Source organism: Tursiops truncatus, chromosome 14 (genome assembly GCF_011762595.2).
Source record: "Tursiops truncatus isolate mTurTru1 chromosome 14, mTurTru1.mat.Y, whole genome shotgun sequence".
In the NCBI taxonomy this organism is placed as follows: Eukaryota; Metazoa; Chordata; class Mammalia; order Artiodactyla; family Delphinidae; genus Tursiops; species Tursiops truncatus.
The window spans coordinates 6,844,913-6,871,371 of NC_047047.1; the positions used below are offsets into that span (position 1 = coordinate 6,844,913).

The following is a 26,459-nucleotide window of genomic DNA, read 5'->3' on the forward strand; positions in this document are numbered from 1 at the left end:
GAGAGGTTTTTTTGTTTTGTTTTGTTTTTTTTGGCCACACGACAATGCGTGCAGATCTTAGTTCCCTGACCAGGGATCGAACCTGTGACCCCTGAAGTGGAAGTGTGGAGTCTTAACCACTGGACCCCCAGGGAAGTCCCCAGGAGCACCTTTAAGGGCCAGCAAGACCCATGTTTCCAGCTTGTGTACCTGTGTCTCTGTCTCTCTCTGTCTCTCTCTCCCTTTCCCTATCTATCTTTCTATCCCTATCTCCCTATTTAAGGGGAAGGCCCTTGACAACATTAACCTATAAAAGCCATATGTTGATATAATCCTGACTTTTCCCAGAAACTAAATTATTTTTCCTTCTTCATCATTTCATTCATTCATCCATTCATTCACTCATTTAGTGTTCCTTCAACGAAGATCTATTGAGTCTCTGCCACAGATATGATGCTTGGCCCTGAGAGACAGCAATGAGCTGACAGAGAAGGTTCCTGTCTTCACAGAGCTGATATTCTAATAGGAGTAATTTGAAACAAACAAAAATACAGGAGTTAAATAAAACAGAGGCGTTAACCAGGCTTCTTCAGAGCCAGCTTTATGCTCTAATTTGTTGAAAAACTCCAGAATATTTAGTAGAAAGAACTGGGTTCCAGGGACATCGCAAGAGCCAGGGGGGACAGTGGCGGTAGATTAAAAGCGTTAGGGTCTGTGAACGTTACCTCCACCCCAGGCTGTTTGTGACTTTGAAGGTTAAATTCAGGAAAGTTGAGTCTCATTGGCGCGCTGAAATGTGACTCCTGGAGTTTCTAGGCGAGGCTGAAAGCAGCCTTGGAGAAGTACAGCTATAAACGGCTTTAAGCAGATTCTCTCTAAATGTCACTGAGATAATCACAAAGACCTGAACTCTTGGGTGATGAAAGGAAGCACTTGCCGTTCCTTGTTTCTTCCAGCAGCTACCAGAGGCCCCTAGCTGAGGAGAAGGAGGGGAGCCTGGTAACACAGGCCTCAAAGTTTAAGTTGCCTGAGGCCGCGGGTAGCTTTCAACTCCTGGCTTCTCTATGCAGAGGGAGTGCAGGAGTGACAAGGGATGTAGCCACACTGCGGGTGACTTCTTTCTGCTGGAAAGGAATGTATTCCTTGGAATAAAAGCAAGGTTTCTTTTAACATTTTTCCCAAGGTGACTAGAGAGACACGCCCTTCAGAAATACAATGAGGGAATTCCCTGGTGGTCCAGTGGTTGGGACTCCCGCATTTTCACTGCCAAGGGCACGGGTGTGATCCCTGGTCAGGGAGCTAAGATCCCAGAACCCGTGTGGCATGGCCAAAAATTTTAAAAAAAAAATTAGAAAAGAAATACAGTGAGTTTGCAGAATGAAAGTTGCGAAGAGGGGAAGCATTACCTGCTGAGTCTCCACGGCATCTCTGCCTTCTTCTGGCCTAGCTAGCCCAGGACCCCTTAAAGAGAGCAGTGAGACCCCTTTTCCTTCCCCCCCACAGGACAGTCCAGCTCTTTATAGCCACACACCTCACATTCCGTTGTCAAGACCTGTTTACGCTGCTTTGCAGCAGAACATTTGTGGCCCTCCTTTCCTTCCTGGAAATATCCTGAGGCCCTCCTATTATCAAGCAGGAGACCCTCTTGATATCCCAAGACACCTGCATTCTCCCCCTCAACATCCAGCACTGGACACCCACTTGGCTCTCCTGAGTTTCATACGAGCTGTTGTTTATGGCCGTGGCTGTAGAAAGCCACTGCATTTCACATGAATCACCGTAGTCTAACCCCTTGTCTGCAAGCTAGCACGGAAGAGACCCCGAAAACAGTATTTCCGTCACTGCAGCCTGACGTTTGCTTGCTTCTCCTCAGCCTAATTGTTTTCATTTGAGTTGTATCTTCTTTCCTGGCCTGGGACATCCTTTCACGCCAGAGCTTCACAGGGGGAAGCGCCTCGCCCTTCAGTTAGCACGTTTACACCAGCACACAGAGCTCCTTAGACGGGTCTTCCCCAAGTAAAGGATGCTGCAGGGACAAGAAAGAGCCTGGTCACAGGATTTTGAGGAGATCCAGCATAAAGTAGGTGTCACCTGTTTCTTTACCGAAGAGCATCATTCAGCCCTTAATTTTGCTCATGTAAACGGTGTTCTCCACTGTGGCATTTCCCAAATGTATCTGACCACGGAAACTTTTCTTTATTGGGATATATGAACTCAAAGCCACGGAAACTTTTCTTTATTGGGATATATGAACTCAAAGCACATTTTGGAAAATGCTGCCCTAGATGTTCTTGAAAATCAGCAGGTACACGATACAAGTTATTCATTGATTCAATAGGCTTCTCCTTAATTAGGCATCTGTGGGGTATGTGGCAGTGGGTGCTCTGAAGGGTATAGATGAAGTAGAGACTAAAGTACACGGTGGAGAGCTTATACACTGATCAGAGGGAAGATTGATCAGAGAGGAGAGTCCTGGATGGAAATACAAAGCAGCAAGCCAGGAAACAATCAAATGCACTGGGCAGAAACCCTGATGGACAGCTCAGGAAATGGACCAGAGCCAGCAGCATGGCAGGAAAGGAACCCCAAGCCCTGAGTTCCCCCTTCTCCCCTGCCACCTAATTCTTGGCTGTTTGAGCTTCCTTGGCCACAATGGTTTCATCCCCGAAATGGCGGATAATCCCATGCCGTCTAATCTGTGACGCTGTTCTGAGGAATAAGTGATACAAATGGAGTGACAGCTCATTGTGAGTCATTATTAGGAGGAGCAGAGTCATAGCGTGCTGTCCCCCTAACCTATTACGGGTCCTGCGAGGGATACAAAGAAGCAGAGACCTGGCCCCTGCTGGAAAGCAGTGTTGGGCTTTGTTGAAGACACAAGATTTATATACATGAAATGGCTGTGGACATCAAAAGGTGATGCATTAAGGATAACAGAAGGCCACAGGTGTTATTTGGAGAGTTAGTGGTGTCTCCAAAAATCAATCTAATTCCATCATTTTAGGTTGAAGACTGACATTTCTCAAAAGAAACGAGGTCCCTCTTTCGTGAGGCTACACCAGAGAGTAATGGGAGACTGGCAAGGCAGCAGGGGAGAGAATCTGGTCTTTAAGCCCAGACAAATGTGGGTTTAGCCTTGGTGGTGCCTGGTAGCTCTGCAGCTTTGGGCATTTCACTTAACCTCTCTGAGCCCCATCTACAAACTAGGGGCGACAGTATTTCTTACCTGTATGGATTCAGTTAGATGATGCCTATAAAGTGGGAGCACATTGTAGGTGTTCTGGCAAGGAGAGACGGCTGTTAGGGGATGGATGCCCGAGGAATTTGGATTTTTGTTTGAGGGGCAAGAGGAGGTCCTTGTAGATCCTTTGAGAAAGAGAATGTGATTTAGTGATGTTTTGAAAATGGTCCCTCAGCCTCATTTCTTCAGCTGTGAAGAGGAGAAAAAGTGTCCCTAGAGCACATCAGGCAGTGGGCCCGCACTCAAGTGCTTCAGTTCTCCCTTCACTGTTAACGCTCCCTCCAGGAAGTTTTAGTGGGAGTCTCCCCGTGAGCCGCTGTGTTTTAGCTCCAGGCGCACGTCTGTGTTCTCCCACATAAGAGATGGGAGGTGTGGGAGGCCCAGGATGCTGGGGATGAGGGCGAGCTAGCGTGAGACGTGGTGCTGGGGCCAGTGTGAGTGGCAGGCTCTGCCGTAAATGGTCCACCCTCTCCCCGTGTGTGTCCCCTTCTGCAAGGCCGCTTCAGCATCCATTCATATGACTGGGCCCCATTTATCTGGGGAAACTGAGGCACAGAAGTCACTGACTCGCCGGTGGTCCGAGAGAAATGGGGTGGGGAGGAGACAGCCTCAGAGCCATAGCTGTGTTTGCCACCAAAGTAGCCTTCAACCACACCCGGCTAATCTCAGGGCAGGCGAGAGCTTCCCCTTGGCGAAGAAGAGGTCCTGCTGCCCTGCTTCCTCTCTTGCGTCACTGGCGCAGGATGGACCAGGTCAGGTGTGCTCTGCAGGTTCCATTGTCCCCTATCTCTGGAGAAGCCAAATTAAAGCGAGGTCAGAATTTACACAGGACAACTCAGAGGTGCAAAAAAAGACGTATCGTTTTGTTCTTTTGCCTCTTGCTTTGGGAGCCCTGGTCCTTTGGACGGCATGAAAGCAAATGAAGCAGAAAGTTAAGTCACACAGCAGACTCCCTATCAGGGTCATGAGAGATTCCCCTTCTACACCTGTATCCCAGGGGGAGGCTCCCCTTCCTCAGGGTGCCAAGGAAAGGGCCTGGAATCCCCATGCTGGCCTCCACTGAAAGGTCTCTTGTCATTCCCAGTCCCTGGACACCCTGCGCTGTGGTTCCCTGAAGTGTAGACAGTCTCATCTGTTTTGGGGGAACCAGCAGGATGTCCACGGTCCCTGCCACAGCTCCAGTGCCTGGTGCCCACACCCTGTGGCCACTTCATCTTGGCCCCAGGCCCTGCTGGCCCATTAAAGGCTTCCCATCTCCCTAAGCTGTGCCCCAGATGCCTCCAGACTCAGCCAGGACCCTTGGGTCTAATATTACTGCCCTCCCCTCCCTCCCCTCCCCTCCCCTCCCCCCCCCTCCCCTCCCCTCCCCCAAGATCCTTGCTGCACGTGGCTATGCCCCAAGTTCTGATCTTAATACCAACCTCACTGTTGAGAACCAAATCTTGATACATGAAAGGAAGCTTTAGGAAATTATTATGTTAGAAAACAGTGGTTTTCGCCTACAAGGTTGCCTGACTTCCTCTGGGCTTTAACCAATCAAGTTTGAAGTGCAAAGCTAAGCTGATTCTTTATTTTAGGCTGGTATTTAGTCTTCCCCTGGATCATCAGAAGCCATGAATTCGTAGGGCAGAGACCATAGGGAAGGAAAAATACATCACCTTAATCACTTCAAAAATTTTCCCCATTTCACCTATATTCACAAATTGATAATACTCTAGCTAAAGTTCTATACTTATCAATATACCTCTTTTCTATTAATAATCACAGATGCTGGATAAATGGACTTTTATTAGAAATCAACAACATTTACTCCCTGTAAAAGCATCAGTTCTTAACCTTTGAATAAGACGTAGCTGCCTAGAGATATGAATGAAAGCTATGTCCCTCTCCTCGAAAAATGCGTCTACATGACATTTCACATTCTGTTACAGGGCATTCACTGACCTGCCCTCCCCAAGTCCCCACCACTGCCCCCGCCCACCCACCCACCCCCCGGAGCCAATCTATGGGCCAGAGTTTAAAACCTGAAATGTCCAGGATTTGCTTTAAGGTAGCAAAACTGCTTGCAGGAAAGGTTTCCATTGTCACCTCCTCATCTGAAATATTTCGGGCAAAGTGTGACGGATGCAGGTTGAGGATGGACAAACCAAGTCCAGCCATCAAAGTGCACTGGGCACACACAGGTAGTTCTTTGGGAGTTTAGTTTCCACTCAGTCCCCTTTTTTAATTCCACCCCCCTCCCCGTATTTTAAGTCTCCCAAAAAATGAGTGCTTTAACACTCAGGGTCTCCAAACTACACCCCAGTTAACTTTTGTGGACTCTCACGTTTATGTATGTCTGTATAAATATAAAAATATATACATTGTATAACCCTCAGAAATGTTGGAAAGGGGTCCTAATGAAGCATAGTGCATAGGCCTCCAACTGCTGCAACGGCATTTCAGTGCCGGGGACCAGGAAGCGGGCAGCATCTCTGCATCTTGTGTGCCCACTGATGCTGCACACACCTACAGCTTCCATGTTCCTTGTTTCCAGCCCATCCATTGTCTGCCCTAAGTCGAGAGGAAAACAGCCAGGCCCCTTTTACGTGAGCCCATCATAAAAGATATTTGTTTGTCGCTGGTTTTCTGCTTTTAGGCCGAACCAGCGTCCTCTAACAAGTGGCAGCTGGATAAATGGCTAAACAAAGTTAATCCCCACAAGCCTCCTATCCTGATCCACAATGAAAGCCACGGGCCCGAGAGCAATCAATACTACACCCCGGTGAAGGACGAAGCGCCAGACTGCGGGAAGCTTCCCGACAACGTCTGCCCGACCAGCCTGAGAGACAAGGACATCAAGAGCGCCTGCAAGGAGGAGCAGAGGCCGAGGACCGCGAACAAGGCCCCGGGGAGCAAAGGGGTGAAGCAGAAGTCCCCGCCCGCGGCCGTGGCCGTGGCCGTGACCGCCGCCGCCCCGCCGCCCACGGTGGCCGGTGCGCCCGCCGAGAGCGCGCCCGCGCCTGCCCGGAGGTCCGCGGGCAAGAAACCCACGCGGCGCACCGAGAGGACCTCCGCCGGCGACAATGGCCACCGGCCCGAGGAGCCCGCAGCCGCGGACGCTCTGGGGGCGAGCGCGGGGATCCCCCCGGAGCCCCCCAAGCCCCGGCCCTGCAGCAACAGTAGGACCAGCCACCGCAAGGAGCTGCGCTCGGCCGTAACCGGCGAGAAGCGCCGCACGCGGGGGCTGAGCCGGATCGTCCCCAAATCCAAGGAGTTCATCGAGACCGAGTCGTCCTCGTCGTCCTCCTCCGCGGACTCGGACCTGGAGTCGGAGCAAGAGGACTACCCTCTGTCCAAGGCCACTGCCGCCTCCGGGAACGACCCGAGGCTGAAGGAGGCTGCCAGCAGCATCAGCGGTGGCGGCCCGCGGGCCCCTGTGGGCTCTATCAACGCCAGGACCACCAGCGACATCGCCAAGGAGCTGGAAGAGCAGTTCTACACACTGGTCCCCTTCGGCCGCAATGAACTTCTCTCCCCGTTGAAGGACAGTGACGAGGTCAGGTCACTCTGGGTCAAAATTGACCTGACCCTCCTGTCCAGGATCCCAGAACACCTGCCCCAGGAGCCGGGGGTCCTGAGCGCTCCCGCGGCCAAGGACACTGAAAGCGCCCCGCCGAGCCACGCATCCGATGCGCCCGCAGAAAAGGCTTTGCCAAAATCCAAGAGGAAACGCAAGGTAGGCCTGGAAACCCGAGGGGCTGAGGGCACGGCGGGAGGGAGGGCTCTCCCTGAACTTGTGGGCAGCAGGTCTGCTGGTCTAGAATGTTCCCGGAGCAGGAGTTCTATGTGACTTTCCTCAACAAACGTTCATAGAGCACTTTATGTATGCCAGATACCTTTGTAAGTACTTGACACGTATTAACTCAGTTAAATCCTTAGCACTGCCCAATGAGGGAAGTATCCTTATTATTGCCACGTTATAGATAATTAAGGTCCGTCTCACTGCATGTGGAAGTAGGTGAACGGGAAATTTTCCCTGAGTGTGTGTGGAGAGGCAAGCTGGAGGCCGGGCCTGTGAGAAAAGCTAAATACGGGTGAACCCCATTCTTTGCTGGAAGGGGTGGGATCGTTCATTGACTTTAGAAGCCGGCAGCCTCAGAGAGTTTAGTAAGGCTGTGACTGGGGTGAGGCGTGAATCCGGAAGTGCCTAGTGGGGACCGTGGACGACGGGGCCCCGGGAGGGGACGCCAGCCTGGTGCATGAGAGCCAGCGGCTGGCGCTCCCGTGGCATTGATCAGGAGAACTTTGTGGTGGAGACGGGCTGGGAACAGGGCCCTCAGGAGGAGGGACTTCTGAGTCATCAGAGGGTCAGGGATGAGGTGCCGCCAAAGGAGGGAAGCAAGCTGAACAAAGGCGGGTTGAACGAAGTGAGACAGGCAGCTCAGGTACTCGGAGAGCAGGACGTTTGTCAGGAAGCAGACCCAAATGCTCGGCCGTTTGGCCGTTTTTGAAGATTTTTGAGCACAGGAATAATTTAATCATAATTTTAAACCAATTTTGAGGATTTTTATTCCCTCCTGTTACTGCATCTTCAAAAGTAACTTGGACCACAGTGGAAAACACAATGCGTGACAAGCCAAAGATTGTAGTCATCGTGGATGGTCCCAAATTTAGGAGAAAATCATTCACAACAGTTAACACGTATATATGTCCCCATGAGGGATGCTGTTCTTGTACATATTAAGTCGTCTATAAAGTCCTTACAACTTTATGAAGCAAATATTATCGTCATGTCAGATGAGGAAACTGAGGCTCAGAGTGCCTAAAGGGACTTGCCCCAGGTTCACATAGGTGAGAAAGGGCAGAGCCAGGAATGAAGCCTGGGTCTGTGGCTCCAGGGTCTCCCAGTAAGAAGTCAGCATGAGATTTGTGCAGTATTTTCCCCACAGGGCCCCTGCTCAGAGGGCTCTGTACTTGGAGTTTAATGCTTGCAGTTGCCATCTTGGAATTCTTCATTTTATTTTTGAATTTGTGTTTAGTAAGTGAAATGTGATGGGACGATAGAGCCTGCGCGGTCCCACCTCCTGCCCATTTCCCAGGACAGGTTCTGCCTGCCCCGTGGCCCCTGTGCACTCCTAGCCCTGTGCAGCATCCCCTCCGCATCCCCATCCAGGGGCCAAGGCACAGGCCTAATGAGGGTCGGGGTCAGGATGGGCATCTCCCCACCCCAATCCCAGTACTGAGGGGTCCTCCAGGGGAGATTGCAGTCCAATCCGCAAGGGGTTGCCAGTTGGCCTTGGGGAAGGGGAAATGCCTAACTGGACTTCCTCACCCCTTGACCCATGGGTTCCACAAATGGCTGGCGGGGGAAACGCTTCACTGGTGGGCTGCGCACAAGCGCCCTGTCGCAGGCCCAGGCCCCCGGTACTTGGGAGTGTCTACACATGCCCCCCAGGTATCCCCGTGCCTCAAGGAGCACAGTACAAAATAGCAAATAAACACAGCGTGACAGGTCAGGAGAGAGACTTTGAAAGACACGAAAGACAAGAAAATGTTTCCGACTTTAGTACTTTATAATGTTAGTCTTTAGCTGCTTGCTTTTTTTTTTTTTTGAGGTATAATATAATGATTTGATATTGGTTTATAAGTATCGCAAAATGATGACCACAGTAAGTCCAGTTAACATCCGTCACTGTCCACAGTTACAAATTTCTCTTCCTCCTGGTGAGAACTTTCAGGATCTCCTCTCCTAGCTACTGTCAAATATGCACTACGATATTATTAACTATAGTCACCATGCTGTATATTCCATTACGTCCCCATGACTTCCTCATTTTATAACCAGAAATTTGTACCTTTTGACCTCATTCATCCATTCTGTACTCCCCCCAACCCCAGGCAGTCAGCAGTCTGACAGCATAAGCTGGGAGGAGGTTTGGTTTCTGTTTTTAGATTCCGCATGTCAGTGAGGTCGTAAGGTATTTGTCTTTCTCTGTCCGACTTGTTTCACTTATCATAATCCCCTCTAGGTCCATCCGTGTTGTTGCAAATGGCAGGCTTCCTTCTTCTGTTGTACGCACATATATGCCGCAGTACCCTTATCCATCTGTCTAGCCGTGGACATTGGCTTCCTCGTCTTAGCCGTTGTAAATAACGCTGCGGTGAACATGGGGGTGCAGATATGTTTTCAAATGAGTGTTTTCGTTTTCTTTGGATAAATACCCAGAAGTGGGATTGCTGGATCATGTGGTAGTTCTATTTGAATTTTTTGAGCAACCTCCATCCTGTTTCCACAGTGGCTGCAGCAATTTACATTCCCACCAACAGTGCACTAGGGTTCCCTTTGGTCCACATCCTCACAGACTTACTAGTTTTAGTTTTTTGGATAATAGCCATCCTGAAAGGTATGAGGTCCTATCTCGTTATGGTTTTGATGTGCATTTCTCTGATGATTAGTGATGTTGAGCATCTTTTCATGTACCTGTTGGCCGTCCATATGTCTTCTTTAGAAAATGTCTAATCAAATCCTCTGCCCATTTTTCAACTGGATTTTTTTGTTTGTTTCTTTGCTGTTGAATTGTATGAGTTCTTTATATATTTGGGGTATTAATCCCTTCTCAGATATACGATTTAGAAATATTTTCTCCGATTCACTAGGTTGCTTTTTCATTTTGTTGATGGTTCCCTCTGCTGTGCAGAAGCCTTTTAGTTTAATATAGTCCCACTTGTTTATTTTTTGCTTTTGTTGCCTTTGTTTTTGGTGTTAAATCCAAAAAAATCATCACCAAGACTGACATCAAGCATCTTTTCCTGCTTTTGGAACAAGGCTCCCAGCATTTTCATTTTGCACTGAATCCCGCAAATCACGCAGTCAGCCCTGGCCTCCTGGGTGACCTTCCCTTCTGTGGACTTCAGTTTCTTTGTTTGTAAAATGGTGACATCTTTGCAGGGGTGTTGTCAGAGTCACATGATATAATGCAGTAATGCGGGTTAGCTCACTACATACCTACCCTCTTTCCTTCTGTTTTCCTCTCATACCCTGCCCTCCCCCTTACTCGTTGGATTGGCTTGTCCGTCAGTCCCCAGGTGATTAATTGATTAATGAGTGAATCAGCCAGTCATCTGGAGATGGATGGATAAATGGACAGGCTGATGGAAAGAGAGAGAGAGAGGTATTTCAGAGATAGAAATTGATAAACATACAGATAGATTGGAAATATATATAGCTGTACAGGTATATTTAGATAGAGATGTGCAAAAACATATACATGTATATTCCATAGTATTCTGTATTTAAATAATTTTACTATTCATGGGCTTTTTTATTTTAACTTACAAAACTTCATTTACACTAAGTCTCACACTCAGCTCTCCTCATGAAATCTACTGAATCATCATTAAACTCACACAGAGAAGTGAAAGAACATTTTCACAGCACTCTTTACTCAGTATCTGGGGTGTGAAGCCCTCAGTTTTGGGTGCTGGAGGTGGGACACCGCAGACCTGGCTGCCAGGGTGCAGAGTCGAGCCCTGCCAGAGCCTGGAAGCCAGAACTGGGGGTTCAGAGCTTTGGCTTGGACCCTTACGGGGGCACAGTTTCGGCGTGAGCTGCTGGGGTCCTTGCAATAGAGGCTGTGTAACAATCCCAGCTGGAGAGAGAAGGTCAAAATTTCTCTATCTTTGGTGCCAGTGCTTGTCTCCTGGAAAGCTCTGCTGAGAGCCCTACATGTGCCTGTACCGTGTTGCTGCGATCTCACCAAAAATGGAATTTGGCTGAGTGCATGTGCCTCGTACCCTAGTACACGCCTAGGTTAAATGCCATCGTGGAAACCAAGAATCCAGTCAAACTACTGTTTTATAAAAATGTCCTTTGAGGCCATGAATTTCAAAAGAAAGGTCCGAGCTTGTCACTGCCCTTACAACATCAAGCCCAGGATAGGTCGCTGTGCCTTGTTTGGGTACCAAGAAACGCCAAAGGGAGGGATGCTGAAACTCCAGAACAGGTCTTCTTTGGAGGGTGGAATCTGCCTGTGGGTAAAGAAGTGTTCAGTGGTGATCTTTGTGTCACGCTTTTTCCTCTCAGTAAGCTGACAGATTTCTTCCTTGTTCGCGGAGTCGCTGATGGGGAACCCAGGCCAGGGCCGAGAGTGCTGCAGCCACATTGGTGCTCGGGATGTTGTCCAGAGAAGCCCGGATGAGCTGGTTGGTGATGGGAGCTCGCTGTGATCCCTTGAAATCTAAAGCTGACTGGCTTTTGCTTCTTCCCATGCAGTGTGACAGCGAAGATGACTGCCGGGAGATCAGGAAGGCTCAGGGAGAGAAGGAGAGCTCTTCACGACTCACTGCCTCCGCCGGCAGTACTTTGTCCGCAAACCATTGCAACGTGAACGTCAACAGGTACTCACGCTCCCAGGAAGGCAGAGGGAGCTGGAGGCGTGTCTGGGTCTGAGAGGCACATGCCTACTGGGGGAGAGTCGGATTTTTGAGTGACTGCTCTGCTCTGGGTCTCCATGTTGCCTACCAAGCCTCTTGGGCTCCTTCATCGATAGAAATTGATAAGAGGCCAGACAAGAAATTCAGGCAAGGCTTTACTGGGGCTCATGCTGTAGTACGAGGGAACAAAGACAAGTAACAGATTCCCTTGCACGCTGTCTGATGGGGGGCCAGCTGATTCCTTAAATGGGGTGAGGGTAGGGTGGGGCCAGGGGTCTGATTCCTTCCTGGGGCGGGGCCAGCTGATTCCTTAAATGGGGTGAGGGTAGGGTGGGGCCAGGCTGGAGGGGTGGCTTAGGAGGTCTGCTCACCCCCTTGTTGGCGCTGAGTGCGGGGGGCGTGCGCAGTAACCTACTTTTGCTCCTGACACCCTGCATTTTTGCTCCGGACTCCTCAGAAGTGGACGTTGGGTTTTTGGTCTTTTTGTATCTTGTTCGTAATTTGTTCCAACTGCCCTGTGCCTGCAGTTATTTTTAGTCCCTTGTAGTCTCTTTGTATTTTGTGGCTCAAGGAGATGTTTGTCCAGGTGCAAGCACTGCAGCAGAGGGTCCCAGGTCCCAGCCTGTCTCATGCAGACTCCTTTCCCTTGGTTTAACCCAAGACTAACCAGTATGCCTGGACGTGTGCTTCTTGTCACAGCTCCAGGTGCGCTGGAAGTACTTCTTTATAACAAAAGACCAGTTACTAGTTGCACGCAGTTCTATCCTTTCAAAAACACACCCTCCACTCTGAAAACTTACAAACTGAATAAGCTTATTACACCAATGAAAAATATAAACTTGAGCAGAATCTCCATATGACACACCTAAAGGCGTTGGGTGTAGACTGAATTTGCGGTGACAGACAGGATCCGGGTCTCCAAGGCGAAACAGCCACCCAGTCCCTCCTCTCAGGGGGTTCCAGAGAGACCCACATGGCACTGAATCCCCTCTGTGACAAAGGCTTCCTAGCAAAGCAAGGTCCCAGATATTTATTATAAGTGAGCAGCTTATCATCAGTCATAGAAGTCCTTTCCATTTAGAAATAGCACAGCTCAGAAACCACTTTATCCTCTGCTGAGACACTCCTCACTCTCCCTGACTGTGTACATAGAATTTTTAAGGGGAGATTAATGTTTCAGCGCAACACATAAAAATGTAAACTGAAAGGTTAGGAGAAGATGTAGAGTAGTACTAAAACCCGGAGAGGAAATTGGAGAGCGAGGGCACCTGAGCACAGGCCCACTGCAGTGTTAGAATCACCTTGGGAAGAAGGGCAAGAGCCCTTGAAGGTCTGAGCAAGAAAGAGCAACACACACAAGCTGCCCGAGCCCACAGTCCTCTGGGCCAAGCAGATGGCATCCCAAAATATTGAGGAAATGTGAATGGGGAAAATACGGCTCAAAAATTTCTTTTTTTCTTTTTTTTTTTTTTTTGCCGTACGCGGCCTCTCACTGCTGTGGCCTCTCCCGTTGCGAAGCATGGGCTCCGGATGTGCAGGCGCAGTGGCCATGGCTCACGGGCCCAGCTGCTCCGCGGCATGTGGGATCCTCCCAGACCGGGGCACGAACCCGCGTCCCCTGCATCAGCAGGCGGCCTCTCAACCACTGCGCCGCCAGGGAAACCCTCAAAAATGTCTTTTTAAATGTGTGATAGAGTTATATATGTGCTTCTTTGTTCATGCCTTAAATAACCTTTCTAGCAGATCTAGTAATGACCATAATTTCTAGTAGTGATGAGTGTAAACCATATTTCAGGATGTCTGCCACAACTGGTAAGGCATGAAAATATCTGTGATTTCCACTGGTGACACAATCCCAGGTCTTGCTAGTAGTACTCCTGCTAAACCACCACTGTGGTTTCTTGCCTTTGTTCGTAATTAAAGGAAATGTTCAGTTTCAGTGAGAGGTTAAGGAAAGTGAAGATGCAACTTCTTTCCCATGCAAGTGCGGGGACCCCAGGATAAGAGCTCTTGCTCTAGAGTTTTTGCTGGCAGAGCCTCCTGGCTCTGATAGTTTCACTTATGTTAAGTAAGGACTCAACGCATATGAAAGTGCTTTGAGTTTTTCTTGGAAAGGTAGCCTGTGTACCTCTGGAATTGTGATTACCACTGTTAAGCTTTACCTGTGTAATCAGACAATCCTTCATATATGGTGATTGCCCATCCCAAAGATGCGATCCCAAGAACGTTTCCAAGTTACTTTGGTCAACCTGAATAGATAAACTTACAATGATGAAGAAGAAATAGTCATATGTTCATGACAATATTTAATGTAATAATTTAGTTTTCTGCAAACATTTAAGATCATGTAGTATGTAAAATAATTGAGACGTAGAAATAAGACTTTTTCACTCACATGTCAAGAAAGTTATGTTCAGACGGTTCATATCCGTCTTCAACATCAGTGTTTTCATCTTCACTGGCTGAGCCACTTTTGACTCGTCCAAGGCAGTTTTCGAGAACACACCTCTCACTTCTAAGTTGTTGGATGCACAGTACTTTTTGAACCAGAAAGCTGTCATCAGAAATTCTCTCCCGACACAGATCTGTTTGCATAACATTAAGAACCTTGGCTTCTCGTTTGTTCTAGGGGCCTGTGTTTGTAATTTCTACACTGTGACCACCAACTAAGGAAATTGCTTAAAAATAAAAAGTGACTTTACTGGCTTGTTTGCAGTGATAGTCAACACATGCAATTAAGAAGTCACAACTGCGGGAATAATGACTAAATCTTTGTTAAATGAATTTATTTTAACTGACTCTACCAGGTGACTTCTAGAAGCATCCCAAATTCGCAATGATTGAGTTTATTTGAGGCTAATGTGTCTTCCCCCAATTTTTGTTTCAACGGAGGGAGCCCTATCTACATACTGTACGTTACAAAGACTCAAATATGACTCCCTTCTCTGGTGGTCTTTGGCGGGGTGTGGGGGGATTTATATTCAGGCATAGACAGTAGTTCGGAAGGTAAAATAAGGAGCTAGGAATCAGAAAATGTCATTTCTAATGACAGTCTTCTATTCTTTGTTTATTCTGATCCATGCCTGGCTACCTAACAATTAGAAGGTGGGTTCATGCTTGGTTATTCTGTGATTCTGTTATTCTCCATATAATAATTAGTACAAGCTCAGGTGTTAGCAAAAGTCCTTTTGGAAGTGGAGATCTCGTGTATAATTTGAGTTTCCTGTTACCTGCTGTTTACACTTGTTAGGAAAACAGTAAGTTGTCGTGTATTTTGAGATCCTTGGATGAAGAACTTGGGAAATGAAGGTATTATTATGCTTAGTTATTTAACTCCAGATTACTATTTTTTTCTGGGAGGACGAGTAAAAAAACCATGAACGAAATTTCTTTATTGTTCTTTACGGTCCTAATGCCATAAAATCGTTTCCTGGCATGATAATTCCCAATAAACGTCTTCCTACCAGCAGGTTTTAAGTGGGAGGGTCACAGATAAAACAGTTACCTTGCCACGCGCTGAGTGTGTGACATTCCATTACTGTGATTTCCGTTTACAGCTTGGCAATCCCAATAAATAAAAATGAAAAAATGCTCCGCTCACCCACCTCACCCCTCTCCGACGCATCTAAACACAAATACCCCGGCGAGGACCTGACTTCCCCCAGCAGATCCAACAGCAACGGTTTGTTCACCTCCGCCTCGTCCAGCAAAAAGCATAAGGCTGAGAACCAGCTGCAGACCCATGGTGGAGACCTCACGGTACGTTGATGCTCTTCTGCCCCAGATAAAACAGGAGTGAAAATGAGCACACCCCTCTGCTCTGCCTCTAGCCCAGCACAGTCCGAACACAGGCTTTTTAAATTGCAACTTCAGGAAAAGTTCCTGCTTTATTATTCCAAATAAATGTTCCCAGGTAAAATAAATGTCCGATAGTTTCTGGTATGTGGGAGGATGATGTTCGTTCAAGTCACAAGGAGGCCTTATTGACAGAAAGCTTGGCTGTAGAAACAGCACAAGCTGAGAAAAGGTTTAATCTCCAAACGTATTAGACTGGATGACCTAAGATCAGTAACACCCACCTTGCGACATTGCAGGAGGTCGAGGAGGCCCACCTTGGTAAGGGGGCCCCGCTGGCGGTCCCTGCCCACATGGCAGCGTAGCGCCAGGAAGGTAACCTGGCACGCCTTGAGGATGGCCGCCGTACTGACCATGAGGCGGCATTGGGGGTCTCATTCCTCGTTGCTGTGGGATGCCTGGCTGCGGTGGCATCATACCTCCATTTGGTCCAGCGGGTAGATTACCGATGGGAGCCTGTCCTGGTCGAGGAAGATTACATTGATACGTGGTGACCAGTGAGGTCCCGCAAAGCAGCCCTAAAGGCTGGTCTGGGAAGACCTGGCAAAGCAGCTGCTCTTCGCCTCTCGCACAGGCAGCTGCGGAAGAAACGGAGGAGGCATTTTCAGCCTCTTCTGCTTAGGAACACTCTTTGGAGGACTTCATTTCCCATCCTGAAAAGAATTAGCCCTAACGTAACTCTCCCAGGACAAAGTAAATTGGGAGTTTTGGACCAGCCAGTCTTTCTATTGGAAAAGATTTCTTGCCCTGGGGCAGAGCTAAATCCGGGATTGGAGCCCAAGGCCAAGTTGCAGGGCTCCCCGCTGCCCTCAGTGACCAATGTGGTGACCAGGGTGGGACAGCTGCCACCACCCCTCTTCCGGTGACTTTGTCAAGGGTGATTCCAACACGCTGTATTCCCCTGGGAACCTGGGTTCCCCTCTAGCCTCATAGCTTAGTCACCGTGTGACCTTGGGCCGGTTGCTTAATCTCTTGAGCCTGTTTTCATTTGCAAAACGGTGGTGTAAGATTTCAATGAGGCAGTACCGCCTAAAGAACCCAACCCCTGTGGACACCTGTGCAGCTAACACTGCATGTAAGTTCCTCTTTCCTGCCACCCTCCATCTAACAGCGGGTGGCCCTGGACCGTGCATCCTCCAGGTACATTATTTAATTCCAAACTCTTCCCCCTGTGCCTCTCAAAACCAGTGGGGCTTTGTGAGGCAGGGAGAAATGAGACTTGGCGATAGGACTCTGCAAAGAAAGTGGCGGGAGGCAGCATGTCATGCTTTATCCCATGAATTAAAGAGGCAAAAAGAGTCGGTAGATGGTCCAGCAAGAGCCTAAATCTTACGGAACCATCAGGAAATTAACTCCTTCATGCACCCTCATTTGGGAGCAATTATCTTTGGTTCTAGGATACACGAATCTGAGAAGACCATATTAGAAAAAACAAATAAAAAGCTAACGATTCCAATTTTAAACCAAACACAACTTTTCTTTGCCTCTAGATCCTTCAATCACAAGCAACTATGATACGCAGAGAATCGTAAAACAATGATAGACTTTATTGAGGCATTCTTTTCACTGAACGGGTGTTTATCGAGGAAGTATTTATTGTGTCCCAGGCACTTTGCTACATAACAGAGACGCACTGATGATCTAAAGGGTTCAGTCTCTACCTGCAGGATAGCTTACACTCTAGCTGGGGAGAGCCACTTAGAGCAGGGCTCACACACATCCGTAATTTACTACCCTGCATGCCAGAAAGGAAACGCCCAGAGTCCTGGAGGCTCTCGTAACAAAGAGGCTTAATCTACGCATAAAATCGGTCCATATTTAAAGAAGCATTGATATACACTCCACCTTAATTACTTCAGAGGAATCCATTTGAATCTCCTAACTAAAACCGGGGTGTTTTATTATCCAGACGTCAGCACACAGTAGGTGCTCTCTATAATGTCCGCATCTCCAGGACAAAGGGTGTTTCCATTTTTCCCCAGATGCAGAGTGTTCCTTCTTAAAACACATCTTAAATAATTTCTAGTGATTCCCTTTGGCTCTCCCTGTTCTTCACAGACAGCTGATGAGAACCCGTCAATTGTGACCTGAATGACCTCTTTTGTGAGGGATGATTATAGCTCAGTGGTTCTGAGAGCTTGGCTCCTGGACCAGCATCACCTGGAACTTGTTAGCAATGCATGTTGTCAGGCTCTTCCCCAGACGTACTGAGTGAGAGATGCTGGCGGTGAGGCCCAGCTGGCTGTGTGTTAATGGTGATTCTGATGCAGTCCATTTGGACAACCATGGGTCTAGCCAACTGGGAAGCGTAGGAGCCTGAATCCTAAGCCCCCAGCCTCCACCCACAATAGCCATCTGAGCTTGGGCGAGTTCAAGATCTGGATCTGCGGGAGTGGGCACACTGACACTCTTTTTTTTTTTGCGGTACGCGGGCCTCTCACTGTTGTGGCCTCTCCCGTCGTGGAGCACAGGCTCCAGACGCGAAGGCTCAGCGGCCGTGGCTCACGGGCCCAGCCGCTCCGCGGCATGTGGGATCTTCCCGGACCGGGGCACGAACCCGCGTCCCCTGCATCAGCAGGCGGACTCTCAACCACTGCGCCACCAGGGAAGCCCAAGAGAGTGCCCTTTTGATGTCCCGGGAATGGCATTTGACCACGTATGTAAAAGCCTCCAGCTTGAGACCTGCAGTGCAAGTATTTCTTCTTCTTTATTTCAACGAGGAAAGCACCATCAGCTCTAACCTAGAACACAGAACACAAGCGATTCTAACAGGTTGCTCCTTCAGCCAGGTGGCCAGTTTCTCAAATACAGGTGTGTTTGTTTGTTGTTTAGAAAGCGGCTCACAGCAATTCCGAAAACGTTCTCCACAAGCCACGGCCACAGACAGAGCCATGGTCTCCAGGCTCCAACGGCCACAGGGACTGCAAGAGGCAGAAACTCATCTTCGATGACATGTAAGTGTGGACCCTTGGTTGGTACGGTGAGGGCCAGATCGGTGGGAGCAGGGAGATGGTTTAATATGCGTCTGATTCACAGGGTGGCCATTTCTGTCATGTGATCTCATCTGTTAAATGTCACCCTCTCGAAGGGAATTGCAGCTTCACTCCAAGTGTACCCCTGAGTCCTGGGAGACTTCTGAGTGAATAGAACAACCAGGGCTAACAGGGCTGCCTCCAGGATGTCAGAAAACTAAGCTAAATGGCATCAATGAGTCATATTTCTAAGCCCCTGCATTTGGGGTTGTATGCTGCCAGAAGGAGAAGCAGTTTTTGTTTCTGTAAATTATAACAGGCAAAGAATAATAGTGATTCACTCCTGAAAGCTTTTTTTTTTCCTCTAAAATGCTGTAGTCTTTATAAAAGTGTAAACAGTTCTTATCCAGGAGAAAATATCCTGTCATCCATCTCCCAGTCCTAACACTGAAACCCAAGTATTAGTTCCGTTCCCGGCATCGATTTAAGAGGAGGAGAAACAAAAGAAAAGGAATAAATTAACATCCTGGCATGCTCTGGAGATGCTGAAAATGAGAAATGATAAAATGATACTGAAAATTATTTAGGCTCTTGGGGAAAAAATATGTGTCAAGGACAAGCCTGGAAGGCAGCAGGTATGGTTTCAAGAGTTCACCTTGAATCCTCCTTTCAGTTTGAGCCGTTCACCAAGCGTGCAGCGTGTGTGTGTTTGAGGCACGCCCTTAAATCCCGGCGTGGAGCAGCGGGCAACAGTGAGAGGACACCCTGCTCTCTGACTGTTGACAGTCTGGCTGAGGGGACAGACTGTAAGCCACGACCCTCACCCAGAGTCAGAAAATAAAATGGTGCTAAATGTCTCTGAGTCCCAGCTTCCTAATCGGAAAAAGTGACTGTCATGACAGGCTCATCTGAGATCCAGTGAGATGGTCTCTCCTGAGCGTGACCACCTGAGAAGTGAAAGCTCGGCGTGGTGGTGATGACTCTTCCACCCTCATCTCCCTCCCATCCTACTTTCCAATCCTACCTTCACTCAGAGTATAGGCACGATCAGTTGGTTCACCTCCAAGAAGCAAGAATACCGAGTTAGGGCTTCCCTGGTGGCACAGTGGTTGACAGTCCGTCTGCTGATGCAGGGGACACGGGTTCATGCCCCGGTCCGGGAGGATCCCACATGCCGCGGAGCGGCTGGGCCCGTGAGCCATGGCCGCTGAACCTGCGCGTCCGGAGCCTGTGCTTCGCAACCAGAGAGGCCACAGCAGTGAGAGGCCCGTGTACCGCAAAAAAAAAAAAAAAGGATACCGAGTTGTAGCCCTCAAGCCCCGCTTGGACTTCATTAAGCTACTTAGGGCACAGACTTTGAGGGTTCAAAGCCAAATCCACATTATTTTGTTTCTTTATTGAACACGTTCCCAGATAATTGGTTTTACCAAAGTGTAAGGGTGGCCCAGGAGGACGTGTGTTTTTCTCCTCTTCCCGTGGCTGCCGCAGCTGCACTCAACCCCAAGCACGCTCTCTCCTGACCCTCAGCACCTCCCCTTCCCCTCCTTGCCCGCTGCCCTGGGCATCAAGGGAGGTGGTAATTAATCCCTGGGATGGGGGGCGTGTAATGGGAGTACAATCAGGCAGTCAACTCCATATATAATTAGGGTTTGGTGGTGTAACTTGTTCAAGGGAGCTTTAACCGTTTGCAAAAACAGGAGATTAGAATCGTGTTTAATGACAGTGTGGAAATTTGCATTCAGGAGATATAGGAATCTTTTGATTTTCATCTTAATTAAAGATGCTCTTCCTAATATTAAGAAGCAAATTGAAGACAAAGTAGTTATATGGGTGGGTCAGCCTCCATATCGTTTAGGTTGCAACCCAGTTCTTTGAGGAATTAAAAACAATTATACTTATCTTACAAATCAAGTCTTTATAAGAATGGAAATGGGGCTTTAGACATCATTCAAAGCCCACCTGTCATTTTTACCAGTCCCAAAACTGCCCTTATTCATCTCAAGAAGCTTGCAGATGGGGAGGGATGGACTGGGGGTTTGGGGTTAGTACATGCAAACTATTATGTATAGAATGGATAAACAAGAAGGTCCTACTGTATAGCACAGGGGACTATATTCAGTGTCCTGAGATAAACCATAATGGAAAAGAATATAAATAAGAATGTATATATATATATATATATATATATATGTATATATATGTGTGTATAACTGAGTCACTTTGCTGTACAGCAGAAATTAATACAACATTGTAAATCCACTATACTTCAATAAATTTTTTTTTTTTTTGCGGTACGTGGGCCTCTCACTGTTGTGGCCTTTCCCGTTGCGGAGCACAGGCTCCAGACACGCAGGCTCAGCGGCCATGGCTCACGGGCCCAGCCACTCCATGGCATGTGGGATCTTCCCGAACCGGGACACGAACCCGTGTCCCCTGCATCAGCAGGCGGACTCTCAACCACTGTGCCGCCAGGGAAGCCCAATAAAAAATAAATTTAAAAGGAAAAAGAAAGTTGCAGGTATTATAAAAGATCTGGACTCAGGGAGCAAAAAAAAAAAAAAAAAAAGGAGAAGCAGTCATAATCTACAACATGAACAAACACACGTGCATTTGACAGTAAGGTACCCAAAGCATCAGATGTATCAAGGGCATGGTGTTTAAACACACACATGTATGGGAAATTAAAATGTAAGGAATTTCCCAGTGTATGGACCAGAAAGCTAAGTCTGGAACAGCAACAACTAAATGGTCCTACTTCTACCTGCAGTGTCTTGGACTGTTTACAAGAGGCAATGTTTCTCAGTCTGCTGGGACTGCAGCTAATATAATTTTGTCCCTATCTGTATTAACCAAGAGGCTGTTATCATTCATTCTTCCCATTAGCAATGTGTGTAATTTTTCTGGCTGGCAGCTACAATACAGTGTTTCTCCCTTTATGGATAAAGATACAATAGAATAAAAAAGCACTCTTTCATATCCATCATATAGAGAGAGAGACGTCTTCCAGTTGCCACGTGTCCCAATTGATTTGAAATCCATGACAGTAAGAGAAACATGCAAATCAAACAGCCGCTTAACTGCTGAACTGAGAAAGTCGTGGGAAGATTCTTCAAGCTTGAAAAGCAAAAACAGGCATTGTCTCTTCATTGGAACAATAAAAATATGTCCGTTAAGAGATCACTGGGGGGACTTCCCTGGGGGCACAGTGGTTAAGACTCCACGCTCCCAATGCAGAGGGCCCAGGTTTGATCCCTGGTCAGGGAACTAGATCCCACATGCATGCCGCAACTGAGGAGCCCACCTGCCACAACTAAGACTGGTGCAACCAAATAAATTAATTAATTAAAAATAATAATAATAATAAAGAGATCACTGGGCTAGGAAGTCACCTAAAAGTATGTAAAGTGTCTCCCAGGTTCAGTTGGTGTGTCCTGAGGTCCAGTGGTAGGAACAAGGGTATGTGATTGATTCATTGTCAGTTATTAATTGAGGGAAGATGGAGGCATATGGGTGGCCTCTCCAGGAAGCTTCCCCGGGACCACAACCTTGGCCGCCTCCTGCTACCTCTCTGCTCTGCACCAGCTTCAAGGACCATGACCTGGCTCCTGTCATTTTCCTTGACTTCTCCTCACTAGAGGTGTCAACAGGCAGTGACATTGACCAAAGAGAGGCCACCAGAAGGAAAGAAAGAACTAGAGAATTAGCAGCGGAATGATTTAGAGTTGATGGAAATCCAGTTATAGCGCTCCAGTGAGTAACAGATGCCATCCTGTCACGTGACTTTTAAAGCCACATCACGTAGCTTTTTTTAAAAAAGTAAACTCATCCTTTTGTATTACAAATACTCGCTAACAGTTGAATAAACATGAGATTCTGACAACAGCCACCCGAATCCAGTGGGCAGTTCCGGATGTAGATGGAACTGAACCGAATCATTTGTTTTAAAACTGTGATCCAGGTCAGCCTGTCCTGCAGGATCACCCCTGACGTTGAGCCGTGCGCCACTTTCTCTCCTCGAGAGCCCTGATTTTAAGGTGACGCTGGTGTAATTACCAAACTTCTGTTTAAAAAAAATCTGTAAGGATTTATGTCCATGAGTGACAGCACTTGATTCAACTCAAAGCCTAGAAACGGATCTTATTAGTGCAGAGCCGTGAGCTGTAAATTACTTGGTGTCATAATTAGTGACAGGGGAGTTCTTGGCGCTGGAAAATCCAGGGAACAATTGTGTCACGAAGTCCTCAGTACAGACGTCAGAGCAGAGCTGAGTGGTGAAATGCTTGGCCTCTCTTCCCACGTGCCATATTGCTGTGCCGGGGAGCCAGAGAACCCCAGGTGCCAGCCCTGCCTGCTGTTTCCAGAAGGATGTGCTGTCTCTTGCCCACATTTCACAAGGAAGAGTCAGTCATGATCGTCACATTCAGCCACACCACCAAACGTCCCATCTGTCCCCGTGGCACCAATACCAGGAACCCAACTACTTAAGCCTCCCTACGTGAGAAGAGACTCCCTAGCCACGCGGTGCTGAAGCCCTGGCCTGGGAGATGTGGCTGGCAGGGCAGGAAGAGGGAGTCGGCATTTGTGATATGCTCAGCCGCCTCATAGCTAAAAGCGTTTTAATTTTATAGAGGGTGGAAGATTCCTGTATGTGAAAGGCCAGATGATGGAGTAAGAGGACACCAACTGCAATCCTTGAGTAGGTGATGTTACGTCGAGGCAAGGCGCCCACGGTGGACCTGCTGTGGCCGTTCTTCCTCTCCCGAGGGGCTCCCCTTCCCAGTTGCTTCAAAGCTGGACCCCACCTTTCCTGATACACCATTCATGTGCCTTTCTGTTCTTCATATGGAATTTTTTCACTTTATGAACCCCTCTCAGCCAGGTTTTTGTTTTTTTCTAACCAAAACAGAAAGAAAGGGGAAAAAGAGGACTTGGCTGGGGGTGTTGGGAGGGCAGGAGCTGGGGACAAGGCCTTTTAGATCTCCCTGATTGAAATCTGAGCTCTCTGATCATTTTAAGGGCTTGTCAAATGATTTTATCTCTTTTGATTAATTTTTTTTTATCAGTCGTTTTTCTACAGTTATCATGGTTTATTTTATTTTATGTATTTATCTTTGGCTGCGTTGGGTCTTTGTTGCTGCGTGCGGGCTTCCTCTAGTTGCGGCGAACAGGGGCTACTCTTCCTTGCGGTATGTGGGCTTCTCATTGCGGTGGCTTCTCTTGTCGCGGAGCATGGGCTCTAGGCACGCGGGCTTCAGTAGCTGTGGCTCGCGGGCTCTAGAGCACAGGCTCAGTAGTTGTGGCGCATGAGCTTAGCTCTGTGGCATGTGGCATCTTCCCGGACCAGGGCTCGAACCCGTGTCCCCTGCATCGGCAGGCGGATTCTTAACCACTGCACCACCAGGGAAGCCCTTTTTTAATTTTTGATTTTATGTTGGAATATAGTTGGTTTACAATGTTGTGTTAGTTTCAGGTGTACAGCAAAGTGATTTAGTTATACATATTCATATATCCTTTTTCAGATTCTTTTCCCATATAGATTATTACAGAGTAATGAGTAGAGTGCCCTGTGCTATATAGTAGGTCCTTATCGATTATATATTGTATATATAGGAGTGTGTATATGTTAATCCCAAGCTCCTAATTTATCCCTGCCCCCGCCTTTCCCCTTTGGTAACCATAAGTTTGTTTTCTAAGTCTGTGAGTCTGTTTCTGTTTTGTAAATAAATTCATTTGTTAAATATCACACCCAGAGAAGAACAACAATCAAACTGATGTGTTTCCCTTTCGATAGAAAGTTGCTTATGCTCACGTGACCAAAACCTGCCATTTAGCCTGTGTGTCCTGGAAAGCACACGCCGTTTTCTATGTGTGGCCGAGAGAGAAGTCACCTGCAAGAGCCTGTGGCCTGTAGGAGACACAATGAGTGATTGCTTATGCTTCTGAGAAGCCAGGGACTCGGGGGTCCCAGCCAACATCAAGGGCGTAGAAACAAAAGCTGCATTTGAATCCTTGCTGCCGAAAGCAGTCTTCCTGCTTCCTTCGGAAAGCACTCATAAAGCCAGCGGCAGCACCGGGGTCCCTGGCTGCGCAATGCCCTCATCGGCAGCACCCACTTACTCAGTGCGTGAAAAACAATTACCTCACTTCTTACGCGTTCTTCTTGGTCAAGAAAGTACCTCACAGCCTGGGCCACAGTCACACCTCGGGGACTTATTAAATGACAAGCTGACAGGCTATCAGATGACGAATTCATTTGGTGTGCAGTTGCTTAGTGGTCTGATTTGGATTTCAACTTCCCTGAGAAAATGATCCCCACTTCAGCTCTGCCAAGGAACCCGTTTGTTCAGACACGTTGAGTTCGCCATCTCTGCCAGTTTTCACAAAACAGGCTGGTTTTGCTGAGGAGGTGCATTTCACAGAGGTAGGAATCACAGAAAGCAGCCCGCCAGCCTCTCCGTGGGAGGGCGTTCAACTCCATCGCAGCCACAAAGGAGAACAAAGAGCGAGGTTGCTCTAATACGCTGGTGCCAGAAGAAATTTTAGGGTAGCTCAGCCCCCGCCGCTGCTTAGAACTAAGGTGGCTCGCGTGTAGGTGGGGGCAATGAGAGGTGAGGAGGGCGCACCCCCTCTGGATCAAGTGCTCCCATTTTTTTCGCTGCCGAGAGCTCTTATAACAAAGATACACGGGGCTCGGCTTTGGCGTTTGGATCACTCGAGCCCAGCTTCTGAAGAGCCCCAGAGACACGGTTAGTTACATGCATGATGTTGAACTGTACTTTTCTTAGGGTTGCTCACGTATCATCATCAAATACCATCGCTGTGAGAAACGGTGTGAAGAACCTTATGATCACAATGAAAAGCAAAACTCTAGGTTTTCCATGTGAAAGAAAAGAAAGAAGATTCAATGAAAAATGAGTTTGAACGCTGCGATCATTAGATTCATTTTAGTGCCTGTGCCACGTTATATTCTGTAACTGCCACAATGGTGACGGCAGTTTTACTTTCCTGCTGACTTGAAAGTCACCGTCGGAGTGATGCCTTCATGACAGCACGTGTCCACTGCCTTGCCGGACAATCTGGGTGACATCCCATCATCCCATTGCCTTTATAATGATCTGATCTAGGAGTGTGGCTCTAGAAATCACCTGAAAGGAAAACAAATGGGCCAATCATCAAGCAATCTTCAGTGACTCAGTGTAATAAGCCCTCCATTAGATGCAAAGATGAGAATTCTTATGCGATCCTAAACAGGCCCTGATAGTACATTTCTTCAGCATCTCAGGTTAATGTTGTAGCTGCTGTGATGTAGTCAGAAAATAGATGTGTTACTTATCCACCTACACCATTGTGAGAGTTTGTGACTCAGACTCCATCTCAGGTTTAAAGGATACACTTAGATGCTGCAGATAAAAACAGCATTGATTAAGGTACCCGTATTAGGAATTAGGTGGCACTGCCACCCCAGGGGTAACTAAGAAGGCTAACAGATGCCTTTGCTTATTACCAAAGTAATTCGTTCGTGAGAACGAAATGCATTTGAAAAAATGATGATCCGTTAGTGACGAGGTCTACAAAAAACAGGTCAAGAGAAAAACGACCAAATTCCTATACTGGAGTGTGGGACAGATAATGATGTGGAGAATTTCAGGTTGCCATGGAGATGTTCTCTGGCTCATTGCCTTCGAGGCTGCACCCCATCAGAAGTCAACCCTGTCTCTCTCTCTTTGAAACTCAAAATATGAATGCAAGGGGGGGGGGTTCATTTCTCTTCTACCATGTACCTAAAACTACAAGGTGGGGAAGATCAAAGAGGTCTACAACAGGGCCCCCGCTGAAAATGGTCCAGCTGCAAAGTTTGCATACATGCAGTGACTGTAGCCCAGGACAGCAGAAGGTAATTAAATGCCTGGAAGTGAAGTGTAAACAAGAGGTGGTGTCTGAGATCAGGAAAGACATAGCTGATCATGGACCAAAATTACCAAGAAGGCCTTATGGCC

At 47.8% G+C, this 26,459-nt stretch overlaps 1 protein-coding gene across 14 annotated transcripts in view; it reads left to right on the forward strand.

The window, feature by feature from the left end:
* AFF3 (ALF transcription elongation factor 3) overlaps positions 1-26,459 on the forward strand; it is a 568,741-nt gene that overhangs the window by 514,460 nt on the left and 27,822 nt on the right. For all 14 annotated transcript variants that reach the window (XM_073791036.1, XM_073791035.1, XM_073791040.1 and 11 more), the window contains 4 exons: positions 5,859-6,938; positions 11,475-11,599; positions 15,193-15,394; positions 18,323-18,444. In XM_073791036.1, the coding sequence (XP_073647137.1) occupies positions 5,859-6,938; positions 11,475-11,599; positions 15,193-15,394; positions 18,323-18,444 (1,529 nt within the window). The remainder of the gene's footprint in view (positions 1-5,858; positions 6,939-11,474; positions 11,600-15,192; positions 15,395-18,322; positions 18,445-26,459) is intronic.